The sequence below is a fragment of the Notechis scutatus genome, chromosome Z (assembly GCF_049901735.1).
Source record: "Notechis scutatus isolate UNSWTSFEM ecotype Mainland chromosome Z, rNotScu1.2, whole genome shotgun sequence".
NCBI lineage: Eukaryota > Metazoa > Chordata > Lepidosauria > Squamata > Elapidae > Notechis > Notechis scutatus.
Window position 1 is genome coordinate 65,389,076 of NC_142025.1, and position 25,360 is coordinate 65,414,435.

Below are 25,360 nucleotides of genomic sequence, written 5' to 3' on the forward strand. Positions count from 1 at the left end.
CGCCAAAGCAGCTGAAAAATACACGCAGCAGGTGGACAAGCACCAGTCCCCGCAAGCCCCCTTTAAAGTAGGATATCAGGTCTATTTATCCACTAAATATCTTAGACTAAAGTTGCCTACAAAGAAACTGGGTCCAAAATTCCTAAGACCATTCCCAATAGTGAAAGTGATAAATCCGGTAACTGTGCAACTAAGTCTCCCTCGCTTGTTAGGGAAAGTGCATCTGGTATTCCACAGTAACTACGTGGAAACTGGCTGTTAGCTCACAATTGAGACCAAGAGATCAGCCCGTTCCCAAGCCCATCGTAATCCAGGGTGAGAAGCATTATGAAGTAAAGAAAATCTTAAGACTCTAGATTACATAGAGGTCGATTACAATACCTAATCCACTGGAAGTGGGTACCCTCTATCTGAAGCCACATGGGTGAAGAGTTGAGATGTAAAGGCAAATAGGTTGGTAAAGCAGTTTCACGAAAAGTTTCCCGATAAACCAAAGGGCCCTCTGGGGGGTGGGGGGAAGAGATTGTTTGTTGGTTGTTCCTAACTTCCTGTCACTTGTCTCATTTCAGGACGTCATCAGTGTTTGAGGGGAGACAGCCTGTCAGCCACAGATCCATCTTGATTCAGATTCAGGGCTCCACAGCGAGGGATGGGCAAGTTGTGGGAATGGGAGAGTGTTGAAGGGAATATAGCCACAACAACATTCTTTCACCAGGGGTCAAGGACAAGTTACTGGCATTTGGAGGGGAGTGACTGCAATTGGCAGTAATTGAGAAATGAGGTGGATTGACTAATCTGATTAAGGAATCATAAAATGGGGCAAGGTGTGAGTTTTAGTGTGGAAGGGGAGAAACGCGGAAATTCAGATTCGGGTTTTCCCCACATCTCTAATAAATTCTCACTTTGATTGACTTTGTCTTGGAGTTTTGAATCACATGGAGAATTTAATTGAAATGCTGACAGAAGGTATGTTGGCAGTACTATCGTGTTTCCCAGAAAATAAGTCCTGATCTTACTTTCTTTTGTGCTCCAAAATAAGCACAAGGGCTTATTTTGGGGGTATATCTTTCCCCCCACCCCATGTACTTTAAAAGTACATGGGAAGCCCACTTCTTCTACTTGCTTACAGCAAGGCAGGGGCCTCAAGTGTGCCAGTGCTACCGCTGTTAGGGGTGGGTGGGTGGAGCTGCTTCACATACCCCACACCGGCTTACCTCAGGTCCTTCCAATTTGGAAGAACAAATTTTTAGTCCCAGTAACTGACTCAGATTGGATCCTGACTCATATTCATGACAGTTGCAGTGATTCTATGTCATGTGATCACCTTTTGCAGGCTTCTGATAAGCAAAGTCAATAAAGAAGCCAGATTCAATTTAACAACTGCAATGATTCACTTAAACAAGTATGGCAAGAAAAGTCATAAACGGGGGCAAAATTCACTTTAAAATGTGTCGCTTTAAAACATAAATTTTGGGCTCTTTTATAAGCTGTATGAAATATTCAACTTAGATAATGTGACTACTGTAATTATACACTAAGTAAATCATTATTGGCTATTTGTTTAAGACTTACCCAGCTGACTATCAAAAAGGCAGCATAATAGGATGTCATCAACATAGAGTTTCCAAACATAAAGACAAAGCATATAGCAAGTGATACCTGAGGTGACATAAAGATGTTAATTAAGATTACAGAGGCATGACAAATATATACAGTATCTATACTATAAGATTTTAAAAAACAAATAGTGTATAAAATGCTATCTTATACACTATTTAAAATATTTTAAATAATATCATTTGACAAAAGATTCACAAATATAAATTACTGTTGTAAAATAATTGAGATTTTTTTCTAACTTTATATCATGATGACATTTCAGGTTTCAATTTACAAACAAATTAACAACCATGTTTGTTTATTTAAAGAAATAGCAACTAAACAACTCTTAAAACTGGATTGTAAGCACTTAATTGTAAGCACTTGTTGATTCAATTAGGATTAATGTTTCAATGAGGATTAATGCTCATTTTTTCTCTTCCCCCCATCATCCTCTTTTGACTTTCAGTGACATAGAGACTACCTATATTAATAAAATCTTGCAAGCCTGAATGACCTTTATCCCCCCTTCTTGTTTTATTCCAATGGGTAAGGGAGGAGCCTGCCTGAGTCTCTTCTGAATGCTGCTCTGATTTACAGGAATTAGAATGCTTTATACTTCTTTGATTATGTAATAATTCTTGTATATTTCTGTCAAGAATACCTCTCTTATACTTTACACTGTTCGATTAAAAAGTAAGATAACGTTTTGTTATTAATAAAAGCAACTTAACATTCTTTTGAAACTAATCATAAGTATAAACATTCAGAAACTGGTTTTATCAAACACTATTGTTAAAAATATTACCATATGTGCATAAAGTATCTTCTGTAGTTTGGCTGAATCAATAAATCCCAAAATATATATACCAAAAACAGATGCTACCTGCAATTGAAAAAACACAGTACATTTTACCTAAAATAGTTTAAAGAAAGATATGAAATCTCCAAATTATTCACCTGGTGAAAATAAACTGAAAAAAGGAAAAAGGAATTTTAAACAGTTTTATCATATAAACTATCAACAATAGTTTAAATTTATAATTGGAGTGTAAGTATTACAATTTAATTGACCAATTCCATAATTTACAGTACAATATCTAATTTTTGAAATACTGTAAATTTCCAACTATTTCTCCAAATTTCCACCTGTTTTCCAACAAGTGGACTCTTACTCCCAGAATTCCCAGCAATGGTCATATATTGGGAAATTTCAGGATCCAAAAGGGCTGCTTCAGAGCAATATATTTACAGACCTACATTCTTTAAGTTAGACAACTCTTATTTTCATTCTGTGTATCTTAATTTTCACCAGGACATGATTATTTCATCATGCAAAACAGAAAACTCTAAGATGTTTGGCATTCCACTCCATACTCTATAAATTTTCTAAAAGTAGTGAAATGGAAGACCCTTTCTACAGAATAACAAGGAATGTATTTTTTCCATATCTGATATCAAGTCCATTTTATCAGGGGTGAAATTCAAAATTTTTCGCTATCGGCTCTGTGGGCGTGGCTTGGTATAATAGTAATAGCGACCAGGGGTGATTTTTTTTACCAATTCCACCACCTCTCCCGAGCCAGCCCAAGGTAGTTGAATTTCACCCCTGCATTTTATCTATATTATGGAAGCAATACCTAACTACTAAAGATATAAAAAGAGGTATTGGCAACTATGAGGTAGGGAAAAAAATGGCTCCAGCCATCAACTGCATCCAAGAGGTTGGTAATGGTTCTATTAACTGACAAGAGTGGGTGGAATTTCAGCCTTGACAGGATTTACACCCATACATTTAAAAATAAATTGAAAAAGATGGGCCCAATATATAAGTTCTGATTCACTCTATGCGTTTATAATATTGGAACAATGAGAACAAAAAATTCTAGAAACTATATCAAATTTATGTAAAATCGTTCTTATACTACTTCATGATTAGAGCGTTGACTAAGATTGTAGACTTTTTAAATAATATATTTCCATAGAATGAAGTATACCATGTAATTAAATGGAGGATTCTAAGCTTGCTCCACTACTAAGATACTGTCTTGCATCAAGCAGTCAGCCACTTTTGGACTTAATTTCATAGAGGATTTATTTTATACCAAATATGTGAGCAAAAATTATTTTTTTTGGAGTCACCTTTTTTAAAGACTAGGGATGCTAATGGTTTTAAACCAAACAAGTAGTATTTGAACTTTTCAATTGATATGTTCACAGCAGCCTTCTATTTTTAGTAAAGATATACATTTAATGCTCAGATAATGTCACAATATTTCACTTTTGTGTATCTTTGGGAGGTGGGAATGCAACTGATGCCACCAAAATGGGCTTGAAAATGCTGTGGTCATGCTTTGAGGGAGATATATCCTGAAAAATCTATTGATCCAGAGGGAATTCTTAGGAAAGGCAGATGAGACAAACGTATGTTTATCTGTGGTAATCTTTTCTCAAATTGTCATTTAGACTTTTTTCTTTTCAGAAGGAACCTATATAACGAAAGTACAGATAAATGAAAACCTAACAGCTCAAAATCATATCTCAATTCAACAACCACTACCACAACCTAAACCACAAATAATCACCAAACCGCAACCACAACCACAACCACAAATAACCACCAACCCAGCAAATAATTGCAACCCAACAAATAATATCACCTTACTCATCAAAGACAGCATTGAACATGAACAAAAACATCCAAATGCTATTCTATTTGGTCTTGATGACACTAACGAATCAGATGATATTACTAAGGTTCAAACATCCTAAGCAATACATTAAACATCTTCCCTAAAGACATCATTGAAATTTCCAGGGATGGCCCTGAGTACAAGTACAATGACGGCTTGGTGGCCTCACGATTTTGTAGAGTCGTTTGCAAAAATGAATCCAGCAAATGTATATTCATTCATACAATAAACTCCATCGCTAAAACCAACCTCAACCATAACAAACTTTCCTCATGACCCAACTTATCCATACTGCAAAGAATCTGCTCCCGTGAACTCTGCACAGAACTCAAAAGACATCAAGACAATGGAGAGAATGACTTATACATTGACTACAGAGCTGACTGTATTAAAAGAAAGTTCTGAAACCCTCATTAACATCCATCACCCTACCCCCAATCACCCAAAACTAGGCATACAGGCCTCTAACTTCAACAATACCAACTACTAATTATCTTAAATGCAAGCTACTTAACGCAAGAAGTCTCGTAAATAAAATACCTGAATTCCTCCTTTTACTAAATACAACTAAATTCGACATTATATTTGTCTATGAAACATGGCTGAATGCATCCATCCCTGACTCCATTACCACAGTAAGATATGATCATGTTTACCGATCCAATCGTGAAATCCATAGAGGAGGGGATATTGCTATCTTCTGCAAAAAGTCCCTACATCTAAAAAATATTCAAGTTAACCAGGACCTTGCTCTTCCTGAGACCATCACCTGTGAGCTGTCCTTAAACATCACATTTTGCTTCTTGCTATGTTACAGAGCCCCAATTTGACATCGTACATGCAAACAAGTTAATTTCACTACTAACGTGGAAAACCTCCTGCCCACACACTCTTATCTTTCTTGGTGACCTCAATCTACTTCTTATTAATTGGACACAAAATGAATGTACAACTGAACCCATACATGCAATCTTGTACAATGCTGTAATTAACCTGGGACTTGAACAACTAGTAACCAACAATACTAGACTCAACAACTGCCTCGATCTCATCTTCTGCAACAGTTTGAACTCAATTTATGGACTACAAATAAAATAACACTTTTTCAACAGTGACCACAGTATGATTGACTTTTGTCTCAACATAAGTCCTTACGAAAATCATCACAATATTGGGATCCCCAATTATAACTTTAAAAAAGCCAACTATGATCTCATAGACATTGACCTCTCATCTCTTGATTGGCAAATCCTATTCACTGGCTGCAGTACTGCCAAAAACTATTACAACATTGTTTTACTTGGAGTCAAAAGAGTCATCCAACTATATGTACCACTAATAACCCCCAAATCTAGAAAAAACAAATTACCGATAACAATAAGGAAGCTCCAATCCCCCCAAAAATCCCTTTGGCGGAAAAACAAAACTGTCTTTGTAGCCAACTTTAAAAGCTGCTACAAAAACTTATGCTACCAGATAAAGACTGTATGCACCAATTATCACATCAAATAAGAGGAAAACCTTCTGTGCACGAAATCTACCTGTGCCTTCTACACCTTTGAAAACAACAAACTTAAAAACATGAGATCCATCCCATCCCTAAAAGGACCTAACGGTAAAGACTGTAACGATGAAACCATTAAAGCCAACCTCTTTAACACATTCTTCTGCTCAGTCTTTGTAAACAGCAATGGCTCATGCCCAATATTTCATAGTCGAACCGCAGACAATTACAATGATCTAATACATATTGATTTTACAGAAGATAATGTCGAAGAAGCACTACGCAGTCTAAAACCATCTCTGTCTATTGGACCTGATGGACTATGTGCCTATTTCTTAAAAAAAGCTTTCCACTGCTATAGCAGAACCTCTAAGCATAATCTTTGTAAAATCTTTCAGGACCAGAAAGATTTTCCTTACCCAACCTATGGTCACTAGCCATGGTCATCCCCATCTTCAAAAAGGGAGACCCCAGACTTGTTGAAAATTACAGACCAATCTCTTTATGTTACGTCACCTGCAAAATCACTGAATCAATTATTAACCAAACCATTACCCTCCAATTAGAGACAAGCAACATATGGACTACACAACTTGATCAGGGCAAAGCAATAGATGCAATTTACATAGACTTCTGTAAAGCTTTTGATTCAGTGGTACATGACAAACTACTCTTAAAACTAAAATCTTATGGTATCTCTGGATACCTGCATAACTGGATAGAAGCATTCCTGTCAAACAGACAACAAATGATCAAAATTGGGAGCGTCCTATCAAATCCTGTACCTGTCAACAGTGGTGTCCCCCAAGGCAACATTCTAGAATCAACTCTCTTTATACTTTACATAAATGACCTTTGTGATCATATTAAAAGCAACTGTGTTCTTTTTGCTGATGATGTAAAAATTTTCAACACCACCGAGAATACTACTCTCCTTCAAAAAGACCTTGACTATGTGTCAGAATGGTCAAACAAATGGCAATTTCAAATCTCAACAGACAAATGCTCTGTCTTTCATATTGGCAAAAACAAATCACAAAATAAAATACAAGCTGAATGGACATGACCTTGTAGATGACCCCCACTCTTGTCAAGGACCTTGGAATACTCATCTCTAATGATCTAAGTGCTAGCGCTCACTGTAACAACATAGCCAAAGAGACATTAAGAGCTGTTAACCTAATCCTGTGTAGCTTTTTCTCTGGTAATATTGTATTACTAACTACAGCATTCAAAATATTTGTTAGACCAGTTCTCTAATAGAACCAGGGGTGGGATTCTACCAGTTCGTACCTATTTGCTAGAACCGGTTGTTAACATTCTAAGCAGTTTGGAGAACCGGTTGTTAGAAGAAATTACTGGCCTAATCCTGTAAGGAAGGCAGGAAGGAAACATTCTGGTGTTGCTTACAGAAACTGCCTCTCCGTTAACCCTTATTACATTCTTGGCAGGACTAGACTTCCTGTCTCAGGAACTTCTCTGGAGTTTTTTTTTCTCCTCCTTTGCTGGTACTTTGCTTGTGTGGAGTGACCATTTAAAGTTACAATGGCACTGAAAAAAGTGACTTATGACCATTTTTCACACTTACGACTGTTGCAGCATCCCCACAGTCACGAGAGGCCAGGCAAGGAGATGCGTGCCTCGATGTGAGTGATATTGAGTTGGCTACACCCAGCCAATAACATGACCACCAAGCCACGCCCACCACCTAAGCCACGCCCACAGAACCGGTTGTTAAAAATTTGAATCCCACCCCTGAATAGAACTTATCTGTCTGGAACCCACATTGCATATCAGACATTAACACAATCAAGAGAGTCTAGAAATATTTCATAAGAGTCCTCTACTCCTCTACTCATAACAAAATACCTTATGCCACCAGACTTGAAATTTTAGGCTTAGACAACTTAGAACTACACCGAGTTTGGTCCTAAGAGTAGTACATAAAATTATCCATTGCAATGTCCTACTCGTCAATGACTACTTCAACTTCAACCACAACAATACACGACTACATAATGGATACAAACTCAAGGTAAACCGCACCAAACTCGATTGCAGGAAATACGACTTCAGCAACAGAGTGGTCAATGCCTGGAATACTCTGACTCTGGTTTCTTCCCAAAACCTCAAAAACTTTAACCTTAGACTGTCTACTGTTGACCTCACCCCATTCCTAAGAGGTCTTTAAGGGGTATGCTAAGTGCACCAACATGCCTACCGTCCCTGTCCTAATATTCCCCTTTTATTCTTATCCATTTCATGTATTAATAATCATGTTTATACTTATAACTGTTATCTAATACATGCTTAATAAATAAATAAAATTAATGTTTTCAATATCAGTTCTACATGAATAAGAATATGGAAACCTTGTAAGCTTCTGATAATTTTGACCTTGCTATGGCACATTTGTGATCAAATCAGAAATTATTATTGTTCTTAGGTGTTAAATGTATAATATGTATTCTATTCTTCTCTCAACAGTTATTTAAGACAACAAATATACATAAATATAAAATAAAGGTAAAGGCAGTGCTCACCACTGTTTCTTAGTCAAGGAAGCCAGTGTGGGACCATGGAAGACATTTCCATGGTCATGTGGCCAACATGACTATATGCCAAGGCGCATGGAATACTGTTACCTTACCACCAAAGTGATATCTATATCTACTCACATTTACATGCTTTTGATCTGCTAGATGGGCAGGAGATGGGGTAAGTAATGGGAGCTATTGTGAGCACCAGGTCTTAAATCAATTTTCCAGCTGAAAGCTCAATGGCTTTTACTGCTGAACCATTTGGCACACTGCTGAACCATTGCACACTGCTGAACCATTGCACACTGAAAAGTGGGTATACAAAATACTAATAATATTTATTTACATTATCTTACCTGGGTTAAAAGAACAAACTGAGCAAACTGCCATGGAAGCATGAATAGAACATTAGAAACAGATAATGCAATCAAGCTTCTTCTATTAACATTCTGCGTCCTTATGGAAAAGAATAAGAGATCGATTAAGATTAACAATAATGGCTCTGTAATGTATCCAAATGACAATAGTGAATAAATTTTTTTCAACAGACTTCAACTCTGGTTAAATTTCAAAACAATTAATAGAAAAATTCATGAAATAGTTATCTAATACCTAAAATTAAACAGAAAAAAAGAACCTTCTACACACACCCTTTATTTATGTATAATATAATTAATAATTACATAATAATTGGATGAAAATTCCAAATCCAGTCTAAACAGATGGCTGACTGCAACAAACCATAATCATTATAAAAACTTTGGGTCAACACAGATTTGTTTTAAAATCCCATAACTTTTTAAAACATGTTTCTTTTAATGTTAGTCTGATCTTCATATTCCCACTTTCTCTTATTAGTTTTCCTTATCAGGAGTAAAAGTAATTTTTGACACAAATTCTTATTACGTTTAGATGTACATAGGGTCATCCTAATCATTCCTCATTTTAAGAAAAACATACAGAAAACTTGGTATTTATTCACATGTAAACTTGTTTTCTCTCAGTAAAAGGAATAGGTTTTATATGGACAAATTACAAATGAGGTTTCTAGTCTTTCCCAATCTGGTGCAGGGATGGGATGCTACCGGTTCGGCCTGGTTTTATAAAACCTGTAGCTGCAAAGAGCAGCTGACATCGAACTGGTTCAGTGTTTGGCCCACCTGCCTGCCCCGGCTCTAGGCTGTCCTTTATTCCCTGCTTTTCCCTCCTCCGCTGCTTTGCGTGGCCTAGCTGAGGTTGAAAAAGCAGTAAACGAGGATTTTCAAATGCTGCGCACCAGAGTGCAGCGCTTGTCAGCTGTCTAGGCAGCACAGCTAATGATTTCTTGCAAACACTGCACACACAATTGTCCCCAGTTCAGAGAACTGGCAAATTGCTCCACTGGCTGGCCACTCCCCTCCCCACCCACTCACTCCTTAGCTAGCATGCGAGCCATTCAACTTGCCTGGGGTAAGTTGCTATTTTTCCTTTTTTCCCCCCGACCATTAGCTGTTCTGCTCTGCCAGGATAATTTAGATTAGCTAGAACGCAGGAAATCCTTGGATTTCCTGCTTTCTAGCTAATCTAAAAGCAGAGCCGAACCTTCCTTAGGATTGAAGCTTTTCAGTGCAGACTCAAGTAGCCGATTGCAGATAGATAGATCTCTAAGTTAATCTGTGATTCTGTAAGCAATTCAATCTGCCTGCCTGCTTTGGGGTAAAAGATGCTCTTTTTTATATAAAAAAATCAGTATTTACATACATGGTGTGTTGTGAATTAATTTTGTTAGTTTGCTTGCTAGCAAATTTTATGAGTTTGCTTGCAAGCAAATTTTATGTGACAGACTCAGATAGCCGATTGCAGATAGATCTCTAAGTGAATCTGATTCTGTAAGTAATTCAGTCTGCCTATCTGCTTTGCCTATTTTTGGGTAGAAGTTGCTCTTTTTTTATAAAAAAAATCAATTTTACATAAATATTTATAATATTTACATACAAGCCATGCCCACCCAGTCACATGATCACCAAGCCAGGCCCGGTCAGCAAGCCATGCCCACCCAGTCACATGAACAACAAGCCACACCCATAAATTAGGCCACACCCACAGAACTGGTTGTTAAGAAATTTGAATCCCACCCCTGATCTGGTGGTCCCCCAACATTTTGAATTATCTCTCTTGTCCTATCATCTTTGTTTGAGGATGATGGAAGGATACTAGATTGAAGAGACTAGAAAAGACAACACATAATAATGGCTGTAATAATAAAGGTGCTAAATATAGATGCAGAGCTTAGTCCTGCTTTTATATCTATAACTACCACATGTATCTACCATAAATTAAAGCAAATTATTTACATAGCAGTAATACCATTTTGTAACTTATGAATGCATAAATCAGTATCATGTTTGAAGATTTTGTTTCCATATTTAAGAATGGAAATTACCTGAGAATGTATGTTAATAATAACATCTGAACCACAAGGAAGGGATAAGAAAAACTTTCACGGAGAGGAGGAGTCCACATCACACGGGTACTCTGGAAATAAGAATTCAGGTCATTTGTTACATATTCTAAAGTTCATTTTTTCCTTCATAAATCTTTGGAAAATATATTTATCTGGGTTTTGAACTGCAGTGGAGATTTTTTTTTTTAAAGGCTCAAAAATTGTCCATAATGTAAGAAAATTTGTCCATAAAAGAAAAATCTATTGTAATTTTACTTTACAGTAAATATTGCAGCTATTTTTCTTCCTGGAATTTTTATTCCATTTCCCAATAAACTGAACTAGTCATTCTATTCTAAACTAGGAACATAACTTCAAAAGAAAATTAATATTAATTATAGCTAATAATGGTAATGGAAATTAACTTTATAAGTATATTGATAGTAAGCATATTAGCTTTGAATAACAACAATAGCATAAATTAGAATCCCAGATTCAATGTTGTACATAATTTGATGTTAAATAATCATATTTGCAGATTTCTTTACCAGTAAATGGTATTTTAAAAGTTTTTAGTTAAATTTCTAATTATATAGCCAATTTAATCCAATGACATTTACCAAACATACTATACTATTTCTACAAATAGTACCAACTATTGTTGAGTAGATTCATGAATAATGTTAAATATTGGCATAACCGATAAGCAACATACTAAATAAAAATATACATCTATTTTAGTTAGTGATAGCTCCATTTAAGCTCCGCTAATGATAACAGAAGAATCAGATATGAGTTTTTGGAATAATTCAGCAACATTCTTTTGGGGAAAATATATGCAAAAGTCACTCATGAATACTTCTAGGAAAAAAATGCATGCAAATCTAAAACAATAATTAATTTGATTGTTTAAAATGAAAAGAAAGAAAATTTGTAAAAAATTCAAGGATGAAAAGAGTCCTGAATATGAGGCAGACTGTTGAGGTAATTCCCCGTTAGGAGAATGAGCGCATACAGGGAGACGTATTTGAGAGTAGTGTTTGAATAATACACACACAGCACACAGATACACTGTACAGTAAATGTAGGTTTTTACTTCCAGAAAGGTTTAAAGCAAAGTTCAAAATAAGCAGTCCAAAATCATTCACAGGTAAATCAGTCAGTTTTTCAATCCAGGGATAATCCAAATATCAAAGTCCAGTGTCAAAAAAACAATTCAGTAACAGATTTACATTAAATCCAGAAATATCAGTCAATTAGGAAAAATAGCAATATTTTCCAACAGAAGGAAACAGAGATACACTCACACTCTCTTCTGAGACTCAGACTAAAACTAAACAACCCAGGTTTCTGGCTCCATTTTATGGCCGTTTGAGAAACCACACCTAATTACACTTTTAGCAATCCTTTAAAGAGACAGTATTAAAATGTCTATCCTGGCTTATATATTTCCAACCCAAATACCTGTTAGGTGACTTATATTCCTAACACAGACTATTATTTTTTAAACTATCAATAGTAAATATTAAGGAAAGAATCAGAATAGAGCTGGAAGGGATCTTGGAGGTCTTCTAGTTCAGCCCCCTGCTCAAGCAGGAGATCCTATACCAGTGATGGTGAACCTTTCCGTCCTTGCATGCCAAAAGTGTGCGTGTGCACACCAGCACCCATAAGGCAATGCACGCAGAGGCCCCCACACCCCCTGCGCATGCACGGGTGACCCCCAATGCACAGCGCGCATCTCCTGCATTTGCCCCGCCCATGCATATGCGCATCAGCTATGCGACGATCAGCTGGCAGGCATCCGGTGCACGCCTGCGCAGTGGACCTGCTCTGGGGCGATGGCTCACGTGTCGGCAGAGATGGCTCTGCGTGCCACTTCTGCATGCATGCCATAGGTTCGCCATCACGGTCCTATATCATTTCAGACAAGTGACTGTCCAGTCTCTTCTTAAAAACCTCCAGTACAACATATGAAGGCAAGTTTGTTCCATAGGTTGACTGTTCTGTCAGAATTTTTTTTCTTATTTCTAGGTTGAATTTCTCCTTGATCAGTTTCCATTCATTATTCCTTGCCCTGGCTTCTGGTGCTTTGAAAAATAAATTGATCCCCTCTTCTTTGCGGCAGCCCCCCAAATTCTGGAATATTACTATCATGTGCCCCCTAGTCCTCCTTTTCTGTAGACCAGTCAAACCCAAATCCTCTAACCCAGGGGTGTCCAACCTTGACAACTTTAAGACTTGTGGACTTCAACTCCCAGAATTCCTCAGCCAGCAAAGCTGGCTGAGGAATTCTAGGAGTTGAAGTCCACAAGTCTTAAAGTTGCCGAGGTTGGACACCCCTGCTCTAACCGTTCTTCATATGGTTTAGCCTCCAGGCCTTTAATCATCTTATTTGCTCTTCTTTGCACTTTTTCCAAAGTGTCAACCCCCTTTTTTAATATGGTGATCAAAACTGGATGCAGTATTCCAGATGTGGTCTAACCAAGGCTTTATAAAGTTGTACTAATACTGATTTTGATTCTATGTCTGTTTATACAACCAAGGATTCTATTTACTTTTTTGGCTGCTGCTACACACTGCTGACATGTTTAAGTGATCATCCACTAAGACTCAAAGGTCCCTCTAACAGTTTTTTCCTGTCCAGTGTAAAACTTTGCTTTTCTCCACATTAAATTTCATTTTGTTGGATAGGGCCCATTGTTCAAGTCTGTCAAGATCTTTTTGGATCCTGAGCTTGTATTCTGGCTATTCCTGCCAGTTTATTGTTATCTGCAAATTTGATGAATTCTCCTTCTATTCCCTCATCTAAGTCATTTATAAAGATATTGAAGAGTACTGGACCTAAGATGGAACCTTGTGGCATCCCACTGCTTATTTTCCTCCATGTGGATGTGGTACCATTAAGGACTACTCGTTGAGTATGGTTTGTCAGCCATTACAAATCCATCTGGTGGTGATGCTGCCTATCCCACGTATTTCTAGCTTACGAAGTAGTAGGTTGTGGTCTACTTTGTCAAATGCCTTGCTGAAATTTAAATGTACTACATCCCCAGCATTTTGCTGGTCTACTAATTTAGTCACTTTGTCAAAGAATGAAATAAGATTGGTTTGGCATGATCTATTTTTAACAAACCCATGCTGCCTACTAGTTACAACCTTATTTGTTTCTAAATATTAACAGATCTATTTTTAAATTATTTTTTTCCAGTATCTCCCCAGGTATTCATATTAGGCTGACTGGTCTGTAGTTTCCTTGGTCTGGTTCCCCCCCACCTTTTTTTTGAAGTTGGGAACCACATCAGCTCTTTTCCAGTCCTCTGGTAGTTCCCCGGTGCCCCAAATTTTTTAAAGATATGGTGCAATGATTCTGAGGTAACATCTACCAGCTCTTTCAGAACTCTGGAATGTAATTATCAGGTCCTAGTGATTTATATTCATTAAGGTCAGACAGATGTTCTGTTACCATTTTCTTGCTTATTTTAATTTTTATTTCTAGTCTGTCTTTTACATTTTGGTAGGTTGGGAAAGTTTCCTTTTGTGTGAAGACTGATGAAAAGAAAGAGTTAAGCAGCTCTTCTTTCTCTCTACTGCCTATTACTTCCTTGCTATCTTCTGTCTTTAGTGGACCAACTGTTTCTTGCCTTTTTGTTATTTTAATGTTGAAAGAAACTTTTTTATTATTATATTTGACTTTTGTTGCAAGTCTTTGTTCATTCTGAACCTTTGTTTTCCTGACTTCACCTTTGCAGATTCGGGCTATTTGCTGATACTCTGCCTTAGTTATGTGTACCTCTTTCCATTTTTTGTATTTATCCTTTTTGTCTTTCAGTTTATCAGAGAGATCTTTATGCAACCATGCTGGTTTCTTCTTGGATTTCTGGTTTTTCTTTTTGAGTGGTATTGTGTTGGACTGGGCTTTTATGATCATATTTTTCAGAGTTTCCCAAGATTCTTGAGTTGTTTTCCTTTTTATCCATGAAATTTTGCTTAGGGTTTCTCTGAGTTTGTTATAATTAGCTCTTCTAAAGTTTAAGACACTGGTTAAATAATATTCTATTGCTTGTATTTGCGTTATAGTGAATTCCAGTATGATGTGGTCACACTCGCCCAAGGTTCCGGCAATTTTAACTCCTTCTATCACTTCCTCTCTATTAATAAGAATTAGGTCCAATTTTTCCTCTAGTTTCCTCCTTTACCTTTTGGGTGACAAAGTTGTCAGCTAAGTTGGTTAAGAATCTGTTTGATCTCCCACTTGCCTCAGAGTTTGTCTCCCAGTTGATATCAGGGTAAAGTCTCCTATTATTATTATTGTGTATGTTTTTACATACATTTGTTAATTGATTAGCAACCGAAGGGGACAGGGAGAAAAGGGATAAACTTTCAAGTTAGGGAGTAGAGGGTTAAGATCAAAGCATCTCCTAGAAAATAGAAATGAGGAAGGGGAGGAGGCAGATGATCCAGATGCGCCACACAGGCTGTGGGAAAGCTTGGATTTGGTGGGCTGGTCAGTTGCGGGAGGCTCATCTTCACACAGGGGCATTGGTAGCAGATGGAGGCAGAGGCACAGGGTGGAAGATAGGTGACCCTGATGCGCTGTGTGGGCCACAGGCAAGCTGAGAGCCACAAAGACAAACCTCCAATAACCAGCTGCCCCACTGACTCTTGGCTTTCCCGCAGCCTATATGGCATTTCCAGACCACATGCCTCGCCCCCACCTCTGCTTCAGCCTGCTGCTTTGTCATGCAATCAACTCACCTGCGTTGCACAAGCTACAGCTGCTGCTGGACATCGTTGGCCTGAGTGCAGTCACTGCGTCCTGTGCTGGCCACGCTCACCCCTTTCACTAAGACTTATTTTGGATTAGGACTTATATTAGGTGCACCTAAAAATCAAGCTAGGGCTTATTTTCGGGATAGGAGGAACACATATTGATATATCATATCTATATCAAGTAAGAGTTCTATCTGCACTGCAATCAATGTTCAGATTGATTGCAGTGCAAATAGAACTCTTACTTACAGATTGTTGGTCCTTCAAAGCCTATCTAGTCTACATAAATTTAGGATTAGAAGTTATTATTTTTTGTGAGGGGTGAGGGATAATTATTTTTCCTTGTTTTGATTTAAGGCCAATTCTAGCATTATATTATCTACTTTGAAACATGCGAGAATTAGCTTTGGCAACCTGCAGAAAGCAAAACTATGTAAAATGTTAGAAAATAGTTAAGTCTCATAACAGAATTAATGGAAATATGATGGCAAGTGAAGCTGCTCTTACAGAGTAAGAAGTTATTATGTTACTGAATATCCCCAAAACCTATATAATTAAGCTAACTATATTTATGAAAAAAGGATACTTGGTAGAATGATGAAATGAATAAGGCTGTAGAAGAAAAAATGTAAACGATAGGATTATTGCTACAAAAATAGGTTGATGAAAATAAGAATAGGGAAAGAAGAAATAATTTAAAACAAAGTGAGGCAGAAAAAATGTGGAGTCATTTTATTGAAAATAAAATATTTTAGAAATTAGTGAAAAGGTCTAAATAAGGAGCCATGAGGGTGAATGGAATTAAAGATAAGAGTGATTAAATAACATAGTCTATGCTGAACGACTGGTCATTTATTGGTTGTTCAAACTTATAACAGCTCCCCAAAAGCAATGTATAATTTACAACTCCATTTCAAAGTTATGACATGCAGTATCCCCATGGCCATTCACCCTTATGACCAACTGCATTGATACTCTAGTAGCTCCACCTCTCTCTCATCCATTTTGCTCTGCCAGGTCCCTGCAGGCCTTGGGTCTACTCCTTCTGCATCCATCATCCACTACACACTTGCCATTTGAAGAATTCCAGAGCTCATGTTGTGGAAGGAATACAGGCTACATATCTCTGGGCTGTGTGGCCGCCTCCTTGAAACAGCCACCTATTTCAGCTTGCACACAATGCCTTGTAGTCACAATGAAGTAGTGGCTGTTTCTGGCTAGGCAGTCATAACGTTCAGAGATGAACAGCTCCATTTTGCTTCCTTAATGCAGTCTACACAATGCTGCAAAAATCTCCAGAGTTTTCTGCAGCACAATGCAGACCACATTAGGGAAGCAGAACAGAGTGGTTTTCCCTGGGGCATGCAATGGGCTCCTGAAACTGGCTGCCATTTTCAAGGTAGGACCAACGCCTCTTCTCCACTGAGCCGAAGGGAGAATCCAGGATGGGATATATCAAAGCTGGCTGTTGACTGTTCTATGGGTGGGAACTGGACTGGTCAGAGGCCCCCACCTCTATATGAACGCCCTGCAGGATTCGCCTTCCAAAGGATACCCCTGCTGAGGCAAAGGAATCAATCCTATAATGTCTTATGAATGGGGTAAGAGGACCACGTTGCCGCTCGACAAATGTCTAGAACTGATACCTGCGTTGCCCAGGCTGCAGAGGTCGCCGCACTCCTGGTTGAGTGAGCGGTGATTCTCTTGGGCACAGGAAGAGCCTGTAACTCATAGGCTTTAGCAATACAGGCTCTGAGCCAACGACCTATGGTAGGGGTCACCCTGCGGCCCAAAGTTGACGACTGAAAGGAAATGAACAGGGCTTCAGTCTTCCTAAAGGAAGAGGTTTGTTTGATGTAAATACGGAGGACCCTCCTAATGTCCATGGTGTGCCATTTTCTTTCCAGTGCATGGGTAGGCTGTGGACAGAAGTCAGGCAAAATCAACTCCTGTGAACAATGAAATAAGGAGTTCACCTTGGGCACAAAGGTAGGGTCTAACTGCAGAACCACCCTATCCGTATCAAAACCGCAAAGGTCCTTTTTGATGGATAAAGCTGCCAATGCTGAGGGACCTGGCCAATGTAATGGCCACTACGAATGACACCTTGCACGTGAGTAGGCATAGGTTGGCTTCACGTAAAGGCTCAAAGGGGGAAGCGGTCAGTGCCTGCAGGACCCTAGGCAAATCCCAGGTGGGGTAATGGTGGACCACCAGTGGCTTCAAATTCGTGGTTCCCCGAAGGAAGGCTCTCACCCTGGGGTGTTGGGCAAAAGTCATTGAGTCCTTGAATGAAAGCACCGAGGCTAAAGTGGCCACCTGCCTCTTCAAAGTATTGGGAGCGAGACTTCTGTCCAAACCATCCTGAAGGAAATTTGCAACAGAAACAGCAATGGGTTCCAATTGGTGGGTGGCACACCAACTGCAGAAAAACTTCCATGTGGAGTCGTATATCCTGGTCATGGAAAGTCTTCTGGCCGCCTGGATGACCTTTCTGGAAAATTTCTCCCATTTTAGAAGCCCCTGCTCAAGAGCCAGACGGTCAACCGGAACCAAGCTGGATCTGGATGCTCAATTGGGCCCTGGCTGAGGGAGACCTTGTGCAGGGGAATTCTCCAGGGTCTGGCGACCGGCAGGCCTACCAGGTTGGTGAACTATGGATGCCTGGGCCAGTAAGGTGCTACCAACAAAACCTTTGCCCTCTCTATCAGTACCTTTCTGGTTGTCCCCAGAATCGGGAAGGGGGGAAGGCATACAATAGTCCCTGGGGCCACCTGCACCGAAGAGCGTTGACCCCTTCTGCCCCTGGTGCTGGAAAATGTGCAAAGAACCTCGGGAGTTGCGAGTTCTCTGGAGATGCAAAGAGGTCCAGAATCGGATGGCCGAACAGTTCCATCATCTCCTGGAACAGACTGGGATGCAGTTGCCTTGCTCAACCAATCTGCCTGCATGTTAGAAACTCCCGAGATGTGTTTTGCTCGTAAGGACAACAGGTGTCTCTCTGCCCATGTGCACAATTGAGTCACCTCCTGCATCAGGGATCTGGAATGAGTGCCCCCCTGCCGATTTATGTGGGCCTTGGCGGCCACATTGTCCATGAGAAGTACCTGTCTCCCCACCACATCCTGCCTTAAATCCTTGAGAGCTAAGCGAGCAGCCCTGAGCATTAGCCAATTTATGTTGTGGGTGAGATCCTCCCGTGACCACCTCCCCTGAGTAACCTGGACTCCTAGGTATGCCCCCCAACCATATAGACTGGTGTCAGTGGTAATGGTAATCCTCTGGGGCTCCCTGTACAAACACCCCTGATCCATGGCCCAGGATTGCTACCAATGGAGTGAGTGAAGAACTGGCACGGGTACTCGAACCCTCATCATTGAGTCACCTCTGACAGTGGAGCAGGAACAACTACAGTGTCTGGGCATGGAAGCGGGCCCACGGGACAATGCCCATGCACAATATCATCTTGCCCAGCAGTTGAGACAGCAAGATGATAGAGGCCTCTTTGGAAGACAGGATCTGTGATGTCATGGTCCTTAAGCTGTCTGTGCTCCTGGGAGAGGAAGACCTCACCTGCCAAAGTTTCTATGATTGCCCCCAAATGCAAGAGATGAGTTGATGGGACTAGGTGGCATTTGTCCAGGTTTATCGAGAACCTGTGCTCTCAAAGCATCCTTATTGTAGACATAAGATCCTCCTCCGCCTGGGGTCTGGAAGAGGATGCAATCAGGATGTCATCCAGATAGTACTGGATCCTCATGGATAAAGACCTGAGGTATGCCGCTAAAGCCGCCAGGAGCTTGGTAATTGTCCGTAGGGCTGATGACAGGCCAAACAAGAGAGCTCTGTATTGAAAATGGTGGTCGACATAGCAAAACCTCAGGAACTGGCAGTGGGCAGGGTGAATTGATACATGGAGGTAGGCCTCTGTTAGGTCTACAGAGGCCAAAAAATCTCCCTCCCAGTCCCCTCTAGGATGGAGTGGAGGGAGTGCATCTTGAACTTTCGGTATATTAGATGCCTGTTGAGCCCTTTCAAGTTGAGGATAGCTCTCCACCCCACACCACCCCCGAGGCCTTTGGAATCACAAACAAAACTGAGTAAAACCCCTGTCTCTCCTGATCTCCAGGAACCGGCTGGAAGGCCTGAATGTTCAGCAGATGGTGAATCACTGATTACAGGAGATCCCTCTTTTAGGGGTCCCTGGAGACGGGGCAGCACACAAAGACTCGGGGGGGGGAGGAAAAAAACTCCAGTTAGAGACCTGATCATAAGGTTGTCAGGATCCAAGCATCCGTCGTGGTCTGTTCCCACCTCTGCCAGAATAGACCCAGACGGACCCCTATGGGAAAAATGGCTTGGGCGTCACTTGTTGCATCTAAAAGGTCTGTTGGAACCCCGAAAGGACCTTTTGCCTTCTTGCCTCTGCCACCCTGTGGCAGCAAAGGCCGGTCTATTGGCCTGAGACGAGGATCTTTGGAAGAAGGGCCTACTTTGATGGGGAAAGCCTGCCCCAGCTTCCTCCTGTTTAAAGGAGGGCTTCCAGTAATAGGGCAGAGACTTGTAATCAAAACACCTCCCCTGGGAGGGCAGGATCTTTTGCTTGTCCCTGGTCTCTGTTAAAAAGTGATCCAGGGCCTCCCCCAAAAGCCTCTCTCCGTTAAAGGGAGCTGATGCCAGCTTCCATTTGTTTCTGGCATCCATCTGCCAATTTCTTAGCCAGAGGAGACTATGTTGCTCTGGAAGAAAATTTGGCTGACGCTGAGGGTGGCATCAGCGGTCAATTGAGCTGCGGCTATTATCTTATTCAGGTCCTGATGCACCCTGAGGTCCTCAGATGGAATTCTGCCCTGCAACTGCCTCAGCCACCACAAAGAAGCACATGTGAAGGACGCAGTCATGGATGCTCTGATGGCCCAGGCATCTGCTTGATGTGCTCCGCAAAGTGCCATCTCCTCCTTCCAGTCCTCCGCCTTTAAAACATCCTCAGCGTCAGGTGGGATGACCGATGAGGATGCTAGGGCTACCACTGGACCATCTACCTTTGGCACTTCAATAATGTCTAAAGGTCTTGGTCCACATTAAATAAAGTAGATCCTGACCCAATAGGGCGAGTGTAGATCTCAGGGGATTCCCACTGTCTTTTAATCACATTCAAAAACATCTGGGGCACAGATGCAGCGTCCACCATTGATGTTTTTTCAGTGATTAGATAATCTTTCTTATCCTCTCCCTCTGGGGGAAAATCCCGGGTGACTGTGTCCTTAATATGGGCTGTGCTCTTAGCCTTAACCAGCAGAGTCTTGAACAAAGCTGGCTAAAAAAGGTCCTTAAAGGAGGGGGGACCTGCTACCTCCGACTCCTTGTCCGAAAAGTTTCTCTCTGGAAGGAGGTCCATTTTGGAGACATAAGACTGGCTTCTTCCCGATGGGAATGCAGAACGATCTCTGTGGTAGATCTGCTGCTCTGCTGAAGCCTGACCATGCCTCTGAGGAATGCCTCTGTTAACATCCAAACAAGACAGCTGGCACAGCTGGTTGACTTCTGCCTGAAATTCTTGTCTAATTGCTTGGGAGATCCAAGCTCTAATGAAAGATGACATCTCTTGCATCTGGGTTTCTTCAGGCTGCAATCCTGCCACTGTGGGCATAAAAGTGGCCTCAGGCACAGCTCTGGTTCTGCTGGAGGCTTGGCTTCCTGGTCCAGCAATCAAAAATCCTTGTGATGGCTCAGAAACATTATGAGCGGTTTCTGCTCTGATTTGAAGGTTTCCCTGCAAATCCTGAGTATTTGAGCCACCAGGAGACCAAGCAGTAAAATATTGGCTATCTGCCAGTTGGTCTTGCTGTCCGCCATCTTGTGGAATCAGAGGAGAGATGGCCCTGCTTTCAGCCATTTTGGATTCTCTCACAGCCTTATCAAACTCTTTATCCAGGCTTTTCTATCTGCGTCTGGCCTGCCTATCCTCTGCCCTAGAAGGTCTTTTAGGGGCTAGGGCCTGGCTCTGATCCTAGCTGCTGCTTTTAATGCAGCAGACCTGGGCTTAGTTGATCCTCTTGCGTGAAAATCAAAATTGGCTAAACTGACAAGTCGGCTAGCTGTCAAACCTGTTCTAAGATTTTCTAAGAAAAAAACCTCTATCCAGGGGGTGAAGATTCTTCAACAATCTAAACAATTCAGAGCCCTTGAAGGGTGGTCTAAACATGCTGAGAACGAGTGAAGAACTGGGGGCTGTTACCGGGGGGAGGGATTTTAGATAGAGGAAAAAATGCAAGTTTATAAAGTACAAAATGTTGTAATAATGAAAATGGTGTCAAAATTAGTAACTACAATATCAATCATGTCAGTAATGATGTCTAGTTCTATGGGCAAACTAAATCGAAAAGATGTTACTGAAGAAATGACAAGTGTAGAAGAAATTTTATCTGACAAAATAGAGATGATGTTGGAAATGGATTTACAACAGGCAGGCTAAGAGAATGATTTGAAAAGTAATGTTTTATTGGATCAATAAAAGAAATTGACTGATGTTTTAAAATTAAAAAGGAATATAAAGATGATAAACCAAAAGAATGATCCAGGCAATATTTTTAATTAGATGTTCAAAAGTAGCTTGTTAAAGCTTTAAACAGCTCTGTGACAGAACAAACAAAAAATCAAGAAAATCAAATCCATATTTGAGTGAATTAAAGCTTAAGACTGTTAGAAGTAAAACCAAAGAATGTAAAGTTTGTTTGATCATGATTAAAACAAGGTATAGTGGTACTTCAGTACTCAACTGTTTCAAAATACATTGATTTTGGTACCTAATACATTTTGATGAGAAAATTTTGTCCCAGTACTCATTTGTTTCGTACTTAAAACAAACAGTGTCAGGTTGTTGTGTTTTTTCTCATCAATAAGCGTAAAGTGGACTAAATGCAAAATAGACTAATCAGTTATCAGAATGATACTCAGACTTCCTGTGGTGTTTCCGTCGAAGACAGATCAGAGACTGTGATTGTGCACCGCTTTGATCTGTGTTTACCTTGTTGGAGGGGTCCCTGTGGGACTGAACCATCTGAACCACCTCAGAGGGGTTGGGGAAGAGGGGGAGACCGGCAGCTGGGTCGAGGGGAGCCGCATTTCCCCTCCCTAGCTAGGTATTACTGCCCTGGAAGACAAGGAGAAATGGCAGTTTAATGGCTGCCCTGAAGACGGAATGCTGCTGGGACCTAAGCATGCACTGGAGCGGTGAAGTAATGAGCGACATGTAACCAAACAAAAGAACTTGATTTTTTCTTAATAACCCCAAGAAGCAGAAAGAAAGAGCCCTCGCTTAAGGGTTTCATAGCAGCGAACGGAAAATAAGAGGAAAAGATAAGGTAAACAAAATTGGAGTACAAAAAGCTACAATGAAATTAGAGACTAAATTTGGAATAATATATATAATCTGGCATTAATTAGGCATTGGACAAAATGCTGGACTTGCCTGAAATTGACTATTTTTAAGAAAGCTAATGGAAATAGTTGGAAATTAACGTTAATACAATTGAAAAGAGAAAAGAACTTTGAAAAGTGGAAAGTGATATAGCGCCATCTAATGGTTAAAGACTGTTTTCCTTCAGAATTTTATGGAAAATCACTGATCTTATAATTGTTATGAGATAAAAGACTAATAAAATAGCAAGAACCCCGGAAACTTAAAAAAGGGGGGAGAAACTGTACTAAGAGGATACATGAATGCAATTTCCTGGGACTGTTGGATGCTGATTGTGATAGAAACAGAGGATTAATAAGGGAAATAAAGACAAAAGGAGACTTTTGGCAAAGATCACAACAAAAGGTTTTGAATTTTAATAACTCAACTGTTTAACAAAAATGGAAGAAATAAGCAAAGACTTTAAGTCGGGATTGCAAATTGTGAGAGGAATGTTGAAAGAAAGAAGGGAATTATTGGACATACTGGCAAAAAAAATAATGGCAATGCAGTCTGTACAAGAACAAAGAAATTTCACAGAGGAGGAGTTAAAGGAAGAGGAAAGTGACTCAGATGAACATGGGGAACAAGAGATATTGCCAAAAGACATTAAAGGAACTAAAACTATGACATTGATGATAGAGTTAATAAAGAAAAGAGAAAACGGTCCCAGGATTAAACAACAGAAGAAGAAATTCTACAAGAAACTACAAAAAAGAGAATAGTAAAGGGTGGGGGAGAAGATGGGTGACTGGCAGAGGGAAATAAAAAGGAAAGATCGGGAAAATTTAGAAAAGGGAAAGCTAGCTAAAACCAAGAGAAATGACAAGGCCGAGAAATTTAGAGATAAGGGTTAAATATGATATAAAAGGGGGATGCCACATGGGAATGTATTAAGGTATTTTTTATTAGGAATTTAGAATGGGGAGATTTGAAACTAAACATGTATTGGGAATTACCCTAAGAGTATTATATAACTATATATATGAGAAAAGTGAAGATGAATTAAGAGATGTTAAGAGGGTTTTATTATTATTAATCCATTTATATTATATATATAATGTTTTCTGAGGTTCTCATGGTATTTGTATGTGGATCTTTAGTTATTCGGGTTTTCTCCTGCGTAAGATTGGAAGTATCTAGGCAACATTTCAATGAAGTCTCATTCATCATCTTCAGGCTTGTGTCTTCAGCTCTGTGCTTCTCAGAGTGATGTGAGCTTGCAGCTGTTTCTTCCTTTTAACTGCTAGTGGGCGTGTGACTTGATTGGGTGGGGGCTTGGCTGTGTTCTGATTGGGTGGGGGTGTGTTCTCATTGGTTGGGGGCCTGGCTGTGCTCTGATTGGTTGGGGGGTTGGCCGTGTTCTGATTGGCTGGAGGTGTGTTCTGTTCAGGTGGGGGCTTGGTTGGACCAGAACCAGACCACGGACCAGAAGCCGCACTGCAGCTGCATCACTACCCACTTCAAACCCCTCTGAGCCATACATGAAGCAAACTGACCCCCACCATGAAGATGCGGCACGACCACAAACTCGAAGCCAAACAGCAAGATCACAGCTCACCAGCTCAAATCCCCCAGCAACTAAGACTAACCTGAGCACAACCAGGTTGTATGTATATGTATATGTATATGTATATGTATACGTATATGTATGTGTGTGTGTGTGTATATATATATATATATATATATGTATGTATGTATGTATGTATGTATGTATGTATGTCATTCGGCTTTGTTCGGGTATTTTCCCACGTCATTGTAGTTGTTCTTTTAAAGTTGAGAAAGTTTGCTGTGTTCTGCTTAATTGGTGTCTCTAATACCTTCTGTCTGTTTTTTGGTTCTTTTTGTATCTTGATTGGCTGGCAGCTTTGTGTTACTTTATTGGAGGTTTTTAGTGCAGCTTGGCTTCGGGTAAATGGACGGCTATCATTAGTTAGGAAGCTGGGTTTCATCTGGGTGCCTGGTTGGGGTGTGTTTGAGCTGAAGGTATCAGGGGGGATCTGTTTGTGCCCAGGTGTTTGCCTGGCTTGTGATGTGGAGATTTTTTTGTTTGTGAGTGCAGGCTTCCAAATGATTCACAGCCTGGTGGAATCATCTCTTCTATTCATGCTTTCTGGTCTTTTTTCAATCTCTATGGCTTCTCTGATGATTCTGTGGCTAGGGTTTTCTATAGTGGCTAGGGTTTTGGTGCCATTGAAGTTGATGCTATGACCTGTGGCTTCCATGTGTTGGACTAGTGAGGAAGTGTGTTCCAGCTTTTTGACTGCATTTTTGTGTTCATCCAGGCGGGTACTTATTCTTCTATTGGTCTGTCCAATGTATGTGGCTGGGCATGATGCACAGGGGACTTCGTATATGCCTTGGTTTTCC

The 25,360-nt window shown here is 40.1% G+C and overlaps 1 protein-coding gene across 4 annotated transcripts in view; it reads right to left on the reverse strand.

Moving 5' to 3' along the window:
* DPY19L1 (dpy-19 like C-mannosyltransferase 1) overlaps window positions 1-25,360 on the reverse strand; it is a 148,983-nt gene that overhangs the window by 79,974 nt on the left and 43,649 nt on the right. For all 4 annotated transcript variants that reach the window (XR_015745836.1, XR_015745837.1, XR_015745838.1 and 1 more), the window contains exons 9-12: window positions 10,759-10,850; window positions 8,693-8,792; window positions 2,408-2,485; window positions 1,573-1,659 (exon numbers count right to left, since the gene is read on the reverse strand). Coding sequence is in view for 1 of the 4 variants with exons in the window: in XM_026674865.2 (XP_026530650.1) it covers window positions 1,573-1,659; window positions 2,408-2,485; window positions 8,693-8,792; window positions 10,759-10,850 (357 nt within the window). In the remaining 3 variants the exon portion in view is untranslated. The remainder of the gene's footprint in view (window positions 1-1,572; window positions 1,660-2,407; window positions 2,486-8,692; window positions 8,793-10,758; window positions 10,851-25,360) is intronic.